The sequence below is a fragment of the Falco punctatus genome (genome assembly GCF_963210335.1).
Source record: "Falco punctatus genome assembly, chromosome: 10".
NCBI classification, from domain to species: domain Eukaryota; kingdom Metazoa; phylum Chordata; class Aves; order Falconiformes; family Falconidae; genus Falco; species Falco punctatus.
Genome location: NC_137590.1, coordinates 20,410,370 through 20,424,446, shown reverse-complemented (window position 1 = coordinate 20,424,446; position 14,077 = coordinate 20,410,370). Strand labels below are relative to the sequence as shown.

Here is a 14,077-nt window from a genome sequence, read left to right as displayed (position 1 = left end):
GCTCTGTAAGAGCATAAGATGGGGAAATTCCATTTTTTAGAACTTCAGGCAGCCTACATAAGTCCATACAGGACACAGTCAAGGCTGGCATTTGTGCTCTGGCATGCCACCATCCAACCTGTTTCACTGTTAGTGGGTCCCTGGCTCAGCTTCCACATATGCCAATTATCATTCTTCCAAACAGTACCCAGAGATATTTCAGTGGACAAAATATGTTGCTGACTGTTCCAAAAGGCAGCATGGAGAAAGCAACCATGATGTGGCAGGCAAGGGGAAGAAAACTTTCAAATACGTTACGTGCCAAGCCACATATCCACAGAGGACAGAACAGCTAGCATATATTAGTATAGATGTTTAGCTCCTCAATTCACAGTAAGGTGACTTTCTTCTTTGCAAGAAGGCAAATCAGTTTTCTAGTAGTCTGGCTGACTATATTGTCCAGGAAGGTGATGTGCTAATTATAAAAAGGGATCATGGAATTGAGGAGCAAATCTGCTTTTATTGAATGCACAAGGTGTTAAAAACTAAGAATGCAAAATCAAGAAAATTCTATACTTCACATACAGCAATCTGTGTAGCAAAGTATGCATTTCATTAACAACTTCGACTTGTTTGGTAGCTTCTGAAGTCTAGAGGGAATGTTGGATAAGGAACACTGTGACCTGCTTATAACATCTGTGTATGATTACATATGTTAAAAGAAATGGGCAGGAGAACTATACTATTACTGGAAAATCTTTCATTATATTTTCAAGTTGCTGGAAACTCAGGAGTAAGCTATACCAAACGTTTAAGTACAGACGTTTTGAAAGAGAAATCCCAGTTTCTGGGATGCTATGTAGTATCTGCTCAGAGCACTAGTGACACTAGAGGTCAGCATGGGCGCATCTACATTAGCATTTTAGTCTGGACCAGGAATGTGATTTCTAAGTGCTGTCTACTCTGCTGCAGCCCACAGGACTGCGCAGACCTTAAGAGTTTTTAAATTGGATTCTTCAGTGGAAAAATGAGCTCTTGAAAAACGGCTTAATGGTCGTTGAAGCCATATGCTTGGATTAGATCTAGGCTGAACTTGTACAGCAACTACAACTACTAACAAGGTATACCCCAAGGCCACAGCGTAGAAAAATGCATGGAGGACGCTACTAAGTGAAAAATCACCCAAAGATAATATTAAAGATGAGCATGGAGCTCAAGGAAAGGTGCACCAAGGAGACCAAGAGTTGAAAGACAGCAAGAATTAGTAAGAGACATGCTCAGTCAGTATCATTTGTAAAATCTAAGAGTTCTTCAGGCACATTAGGGAGGAAGGAATAATAAACAGTAAAGACAGAATGCAGGTAAAGATAACTTCTACCTTCCAAATGAATTCTTCACCTCAGTTATGAGCAATCAGATGATCTAAATCTCTGAATTCTGAAGGACATGGAGTATAAAATCACAAGTCTAATAGAAAGCACTTTTGTAGTAAATCACTCAAGTCAGACTAAAACCCTATGAGGGAAAATAAGCAAACAGAAACACCTAAACTTGAGCAAGAGAAGGAAAAATGTGTCTTCCATTGGTGGGGCAGCTGGTTTTATGGACTACAGATTCTACTGTACTTCATTTCCCATTGTAAGGTATTAGGTAGGAATTCTTACTATCTTAAGAAGGATAATGAATGCTAAGGAAAGAATAAACCGGTAAAATGAAAAGCTTTGTCTTTTTTTATAGGCAGAAAAAATAAAGCTATGTCACACAGTGTATTCTCAGTGGATGCAAACTACTGCTGCCTGAGATCCAAGATGACCTCTGATACTCTGCAGCACCAACGCACTTGGCTGATAAATCCTGTTAAGAATTCTAATAACCCAAGCTAGTGCCTCACATTTGCATAGTTTTGAGTTAACTAGGATTTTATACGAATCAAGCTTCTGTACAGCACTTTCTTCAACCTGCCCAGAACATTTTAGCAAACAACCACGGTGAACTTTCACATATTTAGGATACAAAGAAATCTGAGAATGGAATTGGTTCACCACTGAATAACAGGAAAACTGCCAACACAGAAAGAAGAAATAGATAACCTTTGTATTCTGTGTTTGTACAGGGAAAAAGCAAGGTGTATCAATCTCATCTGAAAAAAAAGAATTTCACCCTAAGAATAATTCTGAGGAATGTTAAAAACTGGCTACTAAGGGTACACTTTTTAAAATGAGATAGTATGAAGTTTTTTGCGTCTAAGAATTTTTTAAAAGAAGGCAAAAGTACTTAGCACGCCACTGGTAACTATTTTCTTTGTTACTCTTTTTTATTAGATCTCAAAATGTCAAGGGAACTTCTTAAGACTGAAAGGCAGCAGGTCCTGTGCCAGTGCTATTAAAGGGCAAATGAGACAACCTGGATAATTTAAAAGCCTATAAGCCTGGCATCAGTCCTAGCAAAAAAATGGAGTAATTCCTACAAGTCTCAGTTAATGAACTATTAAAGAATGGATATAGAAGTCATGCCAGTCAACAAGGGGTTTTTTTTGGAAAACAGAACTTGCCAAGCTAGCATGATACCTTTGAAGAGATCACAGGAACCAGGTGCTGTTCTGTACTGCCTGCTTCCAGAGAACAGTCAGGATGGCAATGAAGTTCCCTGAAAATTGAACTTGTCTTAGAAATGAGATTATACATCAGCATGACATGAAACACCTGCCCTCTAGTTTTACTGGGCATGTAGTGTTTAATTGTGGTTTGTTTTTTCCAAGAACTATTTTTCTTTTTTTCATTCATGGCGTGCAAATGACAAGCTACTATTAAACACAATTATTCAAACTTAATGGCATAGGGAAGAAATTGTTTGAAGAAATGTTACTAGATCTCATTTATAGGAAAAAACTGTTACTGTGGTGCTGGTCTGAAAAAGGCCGAGTTTGAGATTCATTTCCTACACATTAAAATTACCTACTTTCTAAATCATTACTATAAGAAGTTCTGCTGCTTTGCAAAGCCCATGATGCAAATTCTTGCAACTCACACAAGTTTGTGATGTTTCTCAGCTGATGTTCTTTCAGCAATCCCAGTAGACCCAATTTAATTTCTAATCATTTCACCATGGTTAACACATTTTTCTAAATCACTTTTGCATTTTGTACTCAGAGGGAGTACTGGCTGATTTTTGCTTATAAAGCTCTTCTCTTTGATTTCCATTGTTTCCTATGCAAAGGGAATGGAGCTAACTGCACAGAGCAGTTCAGTGATCAGCTGCTTTCAGCCCTTACCATATTTCAATAATAATATGGCACATACTGTGGATTTCATATATTTCATAAAGCTCCAACCTCTATTGCATTATACAGAGAAGCACTATACCTCATTTGTGCCTTCTGGGTACACGACATTTTTCAAGACAGCCCAGAAAAATACGTGAGTGCACAAGTTCAAAGGTATAAAAAATGTGCCCATTTCATGTTTGTTTAATTATATTTGCATCTTTTTCAGAGTAGAAGAATGGTACAATCAGAAAGACAATAGCATGCAATAGGTAGAAATTACAGTAAATGCTCTGGTGTTTTGCCAGACACACAGCATAAGTTTTCATAACTTCATGTCAGAAAATTTGTAAGATGTTTCTCTTTATATTCTTTCAACACTTCCAGCTTTGGTAATCCTTTTGCTATTCTTGTGACAATTTTTTTTCTTAATTTTCATTTTCCTTTGAATGATCAAAGGAATTTTTGCTCGAAAACAATCTTGTCATATATTAAAGCAATCATGTCACATACTGAATTTACTTCCTACAGTACTTCTTGAAAAGATTTTTGAGGATTTGTAACAGGTTTGGTTACCTTCTCTCCAAAATCACTAAAGAAGATGCAAAACTCCTTTTATATATTAGAACTTAATTTAATAATTTAATGCTCCTTCCCAGAATTTTCTTCAGATTTGGAGACAAATGCACAGCTCAAATTTAATGCAGAATTGCCACGATAGACTCAAGAAACGTGATTATGATGACTGACTTACACCTTTCTGAAAGTTTTATTGAAGGATCTTCAGAACAGTTCCCACAGGGCTCTTCATCAGCTCATGTTGCACACTGACTCAATTTATTCCTCTCCCACAACCTTTCTAACAAATGAAATCACACTAGAATTGCAACTAGTTATCCTCTTTTTACATCTAGTGTTTGAGAACTGTACTGCTCCCAAATTTGCCAATTCCAGCCTGACTCTTCCTCTTGTTTAATATTCCTCCATTTTTAAATTCTGGTTTGTTCTTTGCTCTCTCAAGAGCTACACAACTATTCTCTCCCTATTCTCAGGGCCTAAATCCATTCTCACCAAATATTAGATCTGTTTCTGCTTCCTTCTCTTTCTCTCTCTCAAAAGGGAAATAGAAAAGTAAGTATAACCTTTTCACACAGTGTTTAGTTATCTAGAGCAGCGTACCTGATGCCTCATTCCCTCAATCTTTTAAACTTTTCATATTAAAAAAGCTAAGTTTTTGCCTCCTCTTCTGCTCACGCCTTAAACTCTATTTCGTCTTACCACAGTTTCCCTTATAACCGATGGAATTAAAATACTTATCAAATATTACAAATATTTGCACATCCTTACTACTTTGGAACTATTATCTTGTCCAATGCATTCTTTTCCATTCTATCATGTTAATACAGTGGGTGTATATTAAAAAAGAAAAGTATACCTGTGCAGTTTTATAATGACATACATAAAAGAACAATGTTCACGAATGAATGATACGATGCACAAATTTTAGTGTATTGTCTGTGCAATGACAAAAGTTATGGATCAATACATCAGAGATCCAAAACGCACCAATAGTTAAGTTAAAACTACATACACTCCTGGAGAACATTAATTATATTTTCAGAGCTCATTTATAATGAGCTTTTAATTAGAGAGGATGTCCTCCTCACATCTTAATTCTTAAAAGCAGAAAAATTATGAGATGGTAGGTAATTCTTAAAATAACATGCTTTAATGAACACTTCTTTTTCTTTTATCATACCAGAACTGTAAAGACTCCTGGCTTAAAGTCACTTGTGTTTTACTTACTTATGGCAATATAAGTGTATGATAAAGGAGGATTCTATTTCCTTTGTCATCAGTAAGGATGTATATGGGACATCCCACTAATGGATGCTGCCTCTAAAATTTAGCAAAAGGTCAACAGAGGGAACTTCATTGCTATGAACAAGAGCTAAATACATTGTATGACTACCACAAATTGGGAGATGATGGACCAGTTTTTCTTCCATTATTTGATTGTCTAATTAGCCATTCTCCCATACAGTAAGAAAATAAAATTTAACATAATGCTTTACAAAATGTCCGCATACGGTTGTGCCTAAAAGCTTTTGCAGTACTTCACAGCACAGACCCTCATGAGAAAGCCCGTTTGCTTGGACAGCATCCAGAAAAATCTGATCAATAAACCCATCTTAATTTTTTAATTCAGCAGCTCAGCTTTATTCAATTCTCCAGCTTCTAGTATTGCACAAACACACTGCTGTGTAACACATTACCGTCTAGGCTGCCTCTCTGCTTGGACAGACACATCACATTTGTTATTGTTAGGATTCAACAGGAACTTGATCCGATTACCTGGTTTGCTTTCATTTGGTTTGCACTGAACCTCTTCAACACATTCTGCAGGAAACCATCCAATATGTCCCCGGGTGCTGCCTTCCCAGAATCCACCTTCACCAATACTTAAAACTAGATAGAGACACACATAGGAAGCATTAGACATTTTTCTCTTCTCATGTAAATACCAAAATTAGTTACATAACACATTCACTAATAGCTGAATATCACGTTGGTAAAACCAAACTTTATACAATAACTCAAATGCTGGTACCCCCAAAATGGGCAGAGAGTAACCTTTAAATGCGACCCTCCCTGACCAGTCTTTGGAACCTCTTCCCAAATTCATTTTTGTCGCATGTTTCCTTGGCCCTCATATACTGCTTTCCATTTCCAGTTTTCTCATTGCTGCTTTTATTAAGGATAAATGCATGGTCATACTAAGACCAAAAAAATTGTCTTGAGTGTTCAAATCAAGCTGAAGATCTGAATCCATTGTAAAACTGAACCCACATTGAAATTGGGTTTGAATAATACATATTTGAGTATCTCATGTTCTCTGCCTCCTAAGGAAACATGCTATTTTATTTAGTGGGTAGCTCCAGAGATTTGTAATGTAGGTCAAGTAATATGATTTAATGGTTTGAGTACACAGCAAATGCTTGAATATCCCATAGGTGTGATACACACTGTGGATGCCTTTTGAAATGTTTCAATGATTTTTCTCCATAGAAGGTAATGACAATAGGCAGGGGAATGATTTACCAACAGAAGAAAAAGCTTTAACCTGTAGTTCTAATTATCTTGTTATCAGTCTTAGGACTCAGCAAGGACTGTGACCAAAGACTGCAGAACCACAGTGTATGTTGTTACTAGTAAGCAATTGGAGATGAATTACAGTAATGAAAGGATCCTAAATACTTGCTAAGTATTACGTTTAAATTAATTTTATAGAAGTTCCGACAAATCACCGTATGCTTAGTGTACAATAAAAGAACATAAATGTACTATTTAAGAGATACTATACATTAATATTGGAACAAAAGTGATGTCATTAACAAAAACAGTTAGCTCTTCTAAAGAGGTTGATTGGGAATGGAGCTCAGCCATACAACACAGGTCCCCAGAGTACATCTGTACAAAACACAGTGTTCGGTAGAGAGGTCCCCAAGCTACCAAAAATAAGCCCATGGAAGTCGTAGCAGTCCAGCTCCATTAGCTGCGTGCGAGCTAGGCCAGCCAAGCCAACTGGCCCTGCTGAAAATCAAGGCTGATTAGCCCAAGCACATCTCTTTGCTAACGTATGCATATGGTTTGCAAGACCTGGGAGAATACCTCTGCAGGGTATTTCAGTATGGTAGGGATATTAACTTGCTCAGAGCTACTTTGATGTTCTCCAACACAAGCACTCTTTGTGCTGTTAAAACATACCTTATCAGGCTTTCCAATCATAGTCCCCGACCCTGACTGCGATTGAACTCTGTATCAGTGGAACTGCTGTGACTCAATAGCACTGAATGTGAACTTGATTTGCCCTACTATAGAGTAAGATGAAAATCAAATCAACTATAGGCCAAAATAAATAAAGATAGATATATATATATATATATCTTGGTAATACTAAAGAAGTGACAAGAACTCTGGTTTGACACACCAGGATCTGTAAAACTGCGTTTAAAATTAAATGTTCGCCTAGTTTTTCATTAATGCAATCTTAATCTATTTGTGGCATTACTTACAAAGCATGGATGGATAGCTACTAACATATCTGACAGATATTTGACAGAAAAATGTTTTTAAATGTGTCAATTTTAAGTCTTTTAATGTAGTAAATTCAGAGACACAGATTTAACAAACTGCACATTTAAACATCACTGTCAGTAACAAACACGTATTAAGCCCCAGGAAATGTATCCAATAAGGCAAAATCCTACACCCGGACGCATCTCAAATGCACAATTTATCAAGCACCTTTCTGACATATATGGGGAAAACTATACCTTCTCAGGTAGTTCTGGGATAATGGGGGAGGACACTTGGAAGACATCAACTCTACAGTGACACTTAAGCTGTACAAAAAAATCTTTCGCATACCTTTTCTTTTAGTTACCTAACACCTATTGATGTTGTTAACATAAGTAGAAAATATTTCATCCCTACATTTAAATGCAAGCAAAACTGAAGAAACCAGACCTGTGCTTTAATTGTATTAACAAAATAAATACATAAATTAAAATATTAATAAATATCGATTTGGGGCATAATTAACAAAAAGTATGTTGATAAATTCCAGTTGTTCTTGAAAATGTTTAAAACCTGTGCGCCATAACACACAAAGTCAATCTGATAATTCAGTGTTACATAAAACAGAAGCCGAATCATTCATCCAATATCTATTCCATATATATTTATATATTCCAATATATTTTTAACAATGTAACCTCTGTTCACATAAGAATACAGTGCATTTCTTATAGATGAGATACGGAAGGAGGAAAACTTAATAACACATATAGATACTGTAATTAGAGTAGGATCCTACTGTACATTGATTTCAATTCAAAACACAAAAATCAGTGTAGGACTCCAGCCAAAAGAAATTTTAAAATGTGAGATACTGAATGATTCCTATTGCAAATAATTAGGGTTTTCTGAGGAGAGTTTTCAGCACTGAATCTCAGTCCTGATTTCACTCCACAAACTGGCAAGGAGAACAAAACCTACTTAGAGATTGAGAGAGACTACCCTAATTTAGCATTTTATTAATCTGTCAGATCTGCTATTTTGACGCTCCAAATTATATGGATATTTCCAAAAACCATTTGCACTGTGAAGAGGAAGTTGGGTATTTCACAGCCATACAGTAATTTCATGTGTTTACGGTAGCAGCAGCTGATAAGACATCCAAATCAAGATGGGAGAAGAAATTTGCTTTGTAAGTGTATCTGTGAGTGCAAGGCAAGAAGTGATTACTTCAGAGCAAAACCAGACCCAGACCCACTTCAGATCATTATTACATGAATTATTAAATATTAGCAATTACTAATTGCAAAAGCAAAGCAAAAATGCACATAGTCCTGCCTGAAGACATGTCTATGGAAAAGACGTAGAAGGGGACATGAGGTGTTGCCAGAATGCAGACAGCCTTCACAATTCTGGTTCAAGCCTGCCTAGAGATTACATCTACAAACAAACTGACAATACCGTTTGACTTAGTGTCAAGGAAAAACATCATTACAGGTGCCAAGAAAGGAAGGAAAAGCCTGATGGAACTGCAAGAGGCACAAAGATGACACAAGAAGCAAGCGTGGGGTAGCCAGGGATACAGCTGACGTGCAGAGAGAGAGACAAATCATTGGTGAGGTGGAGGAAAAGCACATATGGCCTAATACTCAAAATGTGGAAGTTGAGATCTAGATGGCTCTGCACGACCAAAAAACTTGAAATACTCTTTTTAACGTATCTCAGGTGGTGCCATCAATAAGAAATTCTGCAGCAGGAGCCAAAGCCATGATAATCTACCTATCTATAAAAACTGGCAACACCATGTATCCCAATGTGTGTAACTGGGAACTTAAAGGATAAATCAAAAAAATATAATTTATCTTTTGTACTCATATTTTTTTTTGTAGAATAAGGTCTTAATTTCTGTTTTTTCCCTCTCACAATACTGCTTGAGAGACACACTGTAATAGATAATTTGGTACCAGCAAGAGACTTTCTAACCAACTATTTCTCCACCAACTGATGGTGCATACTACTTCTAAATTCATTGTGATACTGAAATTTCCAAGAGTGGATTACTCTAGATATCCTTATTTGCAAAAATATCAACGAAATTTACAGTAAAATTCAGGCCATTGCCTTTGTAGCTGCTACAGGATATACCTAAAATGTCTTTGTGATATCTACAATCAATTTTTAGTACTTTTATAAACGGCATTCTTCTTTTTTGGGAAAATAAATAATTATATGGATTGGGAATGATAGATGATCTTCTGGGAAAAGAATAACATTTCTACAACCAGGAGAAAAAAAAAGAAAAAAATAACTGATGGCAATAAAGTCGAAAATCCATTGAAAAATCTAGCAGCTGAACTAGCCTATGCTGATGTAAGAATGTATCAGAGCTAAAAGTTGTATCTGTTAATCAAGAGCAGCTGAAGACCTCAATACTTTTAGTGAGTTGTCGAATTACATAAGCTGGCAGCCCTCTAGACCACATGGAAGAAAGCAGAAAATTTCAGAATTGCACTCTGAACCTGAAAGGGATGTTGACAGTGTCCCTTCCAATCAAACTGCAGCACGAATATGATATTTACCTTGATTCCATTGTTCTGTTCTTGGTAACAAATGCCAGATACCTAATGAAATACACAGGGTTTCCATCTAAATTCTAGCTAAGCATGATTCAATGCAAATGTCTGGTTTTGTGTTCTGAGGTAACAATCTTCTGGATTTGCTTTCTTAAAATAGATTTTTAATTGCCAATGGGTAGAAATCTTACTACTTTTCTCTCAGAAATATCAGATTTTATAATTTAGGCTTTTCTTTTGTAGAAATATCTGTTGTCTGAATGTAAATTTTCAGAAATATTTGCCATTTGGAAGGAGAGCTTCCAAATGACAGCAACCTATGTAAGAACACCTGTTTCAATGACTAAAACAATTTTTCTTAAAATTGCCCCTAAAATGGTTAAAACTTAAAAATGTTTGTTCCTAACCTGGAGTTGTAATGACAACTTCTTTCCTAAGCATACATATCGATGTAAAGAAAAATCCAGTGTCTGATCTATTTTTGCATACAACCAGGTAAATTGAAAATAGTATTAGGAGACAAGTACTGTGCAGAGTGACAGTTCTCTGCATCCAAAGTGCAACTTGTCTCAGACTTTGCACACAACATAAATGAAGGTCAGCACAAGTTACAACTTAAATCTTGCTCTCTCTTAAGGAAAGATATTTTTCTTAAAATCTGCTTTTAATTCAAATTTTACTCTATTTCTTTATCTACCCCCGCTTGCTCCTGATAGCTATCCCTCCCTCCCTGTGATTGATGATGAACAGGATCTGTCTGTTCTGCCTTATGGGCAGACCATTTCTGGCTTGCAAAGACTTAATCAAGAGAGACTGACATAACTTGAGATCACTGCAACAGGACTGGAAAGGAAGTCATTGTCTATCGCCCCGATGACAGCCACATTAAGGCCTCCAGCACGCAAACAAGTGACTGTGTCCCAGCTGCCATGTAGAAAATGTTCTTGTGCAGTCCACACACAATCTGGAAGAAAAGCCTCGTCTATCTGCAGTTAATGATTTTGTATAATTGACCTGAGCAGTCACATTTGACTGCAGCTCCACAGATACTTCTTTTCCTAGAGAAGCAAATTCAGCAGTTCTTATCGTGGGCTACGGGACCTCACAAAGAAACCAAATTAGGGAAATAACATGGACAGAAAATATTCCTCACTTTTAAACTTACATTTAACTTTCAATTTTGACTCCAAAACAAAAGTGTGACCCAGCTGTTGCTTCCAGGAGTCTACCTTTCTGTAATCCAAGTGACTCTGCTGGTTTAGCTGAAAAGCCCCCTTACCTGCCTGTAATTCAGTATTTAATTGTCTGACTTCTCCTAACTGTCATAACCTGAGCTTACTGCACATCTCCTGCTTGTGTCCCATCAGTCTCTACGGCCACCCACACTGCAAGCAGATGCTAAGACTAAAGGAGCTTCACATTCAGGTTTTGGGTACATGGCATCAGCCCAAACCACCATGGCTACATTCAGTGTCAGGCTAGATCCTGACTTAAAACAGCTTTTCATCTTTTATCACCTCTACTTTCTCAAGAAAGAAACAGTGCAAACAAGCAATGTTCAGGAAAAGGACCTTGGGATGAGAAGATGACAATGACTATTAACAGAGCAATCAGTCACTATATCAAAATCTACAAATACAATAATCTGCACATAAAACTTTACCTCTGAGGGAAATATGGCTCAATTGAAATAGAACTGAATAAGCTGTGCTGTTCAATTTGGGACACAAATTCAAACCAAGCACTGGAAAAATCCATCCATTTGTAATGTTGATCACCATCACTGTTGAGGAAGGTGTGGACAGAGTCAAGTTTTCTCTCCTCTGCAGCGATGGCCAAACAACAGGTCAAAGGAATGCAGAGTAGAGAGTATTAATCTTGAGAAGAGGTCCCAAACCAACTTCGACCTTGACCCTGTACTATGGTGTCAGACTATGCTCCTGTGCTCATATGCCATTCACAGCTCCTCTTGGTCTTCTGGTATTCCCTGTCTCCTGAATATTGTGGGCCAGTTATTGACTACTGAAGGAAGGCTGCCTTTAAGTAGTCAAGAGCGAAGACACAAGGGATTCGCGGATGCTCTTACATCCTAATTACTTTCTCGCAGCCTCAACAGCAAAGCAAGCTCTCCTGTTGGAGCAGGAGCAAGGCCATGTCTTTGTTACAACACTCTATCAGTTAATAGCACAACTCTCTCCTGCTCTTCAAATACAAGGAACTTGAAGAAATGAGTTAGGTTATTATCTGTGATGATTCATAATTGCTTATGTCAGGAATTTAAATCAAACCAGTCAAGTCAGGAGACACTTTGGAAGCAAAGTAGACCAACGATTCTGTGTAAGATTAACATTCCATTTCACATTAATTTAATCCTGCATATAAAAGAGTAGCAAAACAATGCTTATGCCAAACTGTTAGGTTACATTTTGCTGCCATTCTTATATACAAAAGGTACAAAATGCTCCTGAAGAAACAACACAGTATTTCTGAGGATCTTCCCCTTCCAGTATTTTATTTACTAATCTAACAAGCGCAAAAACCCGAGAGACCAACTTTCCTTCTGCCCACAAGCACTGTCTGTTGGCAATATCTTCAAGCACAGCAGGGGTTTAATAATCTTTCTTTTTCAAAATGACTTACAAGTAGATTTCACAAGAAATGAAAATGTTAGCGATATATTTGGATTGCCCTACTGGCTGAGATCACACTGACATAGAAGTACTGTTGCAAGGGTCAATCTTTCTAATGCTGAGAACCACCGACTTTCCGCCCAGAACAGATGCTTGAATCTCTAGTACTGAATTACTACCGTTTCTCTGAGCCCAGAAAATGTAGCTGAGAACAGACCTTGCTTGTGGTAAACTCTTCTCAGATGTGCAGGCTGTGCCTGCACAGGAGGCATCTCAGAAGGTTCGTGAAAAAGTCTGTTGGAGCATATTTGAGATACTGAAATGTCTCCCCTTTTTTCCAGATACTAAGCACTAGAAAGTGTGTTTAATCACGGTAAGAGTTAAAGAAACCGAGTATTTTCCAGAACTAGCCCTATATTCTGTTTCCCCTCCAGGTGAAAGAGAGGAGGTAGTAATATCAAGGCAGGCAACAAAAATAAGAGAGGAAAGTAAAAATTTACAGTTGGAAGCCACTCATGGACAAACTACACTACGACCTGGGACCTGAAAAATGGAAGAAATAACTAGAAATCAGATGGCAAATGGAAATGGTGTAATAAAACCACACAGAAAGACAAGAAAAACAAAACGTGAGCTCAGTGAGACTTCAAAAGTTCTCAAAGTATTCGAATCAGGCAACCATGTGGGTTTTTTTCTTCCTACGTAGTGAGGGATAACTCGTATGCATTTCAGGGATGCTTTAATATAACAGATTCTGAAAATATTTTTGATTGTTTTGTTTCTCAGTGACTGGAGATGGTCTGTGCCATGTTGATTGGTACCTGGAACGTATATTGGTTACCCTTCCAACAAGGTATGTTAGTACAGATCTGAATCACAGGTAACCCTCTCAAGGATGCACAGATACTTCTGTATTGCTTTATCTTCATGACAAAGAAAACTGCTAGTTCTCTGCTCACAAAGAACTTTGGAGCACTGCATTCTTCTTCATACATCTGAGTTTTGACATAAAAGAGGCCACTTGATTCTCAGTTTAAGAACTAAATTTAGCAACACAAACGCTGATTAAAATACGTTTTACAGATACTTTATATACACGTGTGTGTTTGGATTGTGGCAGATTTATTGCTATGGACTTTTAGATACAAAATGAAGAAAGAAACAAAATACGTTCAAGTGTTTTGGTGAAGAATGATGCTAGGTCTTCTTAATTTATGTGAAAACAAAAGATTAGGGTTGTTCTTGTACAAATAAAGCTATCAGATTAATTTTTACAACACCCATGGCCCTTCTCTCATGAGTGGCAGACACACAAATGATGTCAGTATGTATGACTAACAACTGAAAATAAAGCAGATATTTTGGTACAGGCTACGTAATTTATTATTAACACATGAACATTTTCTTTAGTTTACATTTTCTTCGGACCTTGTCCATTCACAGCTTTCTCTGAGCAGTTTCCTTGTATTGTATACTGCAAACTATTGTCACTCATGCACATAGCGGTTTTAGAAAAGAAAAGAAAAATCTGCCTCATCTTCATCTGATGAAAG

At 37.1% G+C, this 14,077-nt stretch overlaps 1 protein-coding gene across 4 annotated transcripts in view; it reads right to left on the bottom strand.

The window, feature by feature from the left end:
- The window catches only part of SHANK2 (SH3 and multiple ankyrin repeat domains 2), a 320,358-nt gene that overhangs the window by 196,570 nt on the left and 109,711 nt on the right, over nucleotides 1–14,077 (bottom strand). For all 4 annotated transcript variants that reach the window (XM_080404889.1, XM_080404890.1, XM_080404891.1 and 1 more), the window contains one exon: nucleotides 5,597–5,710. In XM_080404889.1, the coding sequence (XP_080261015.1) occupies nucleotides 5,597–5,710 (114 nt within the window). The remainder of the gene's footprint in view (nucleotides 1–5,596; nucleotides 5,711–14,077) is intronic.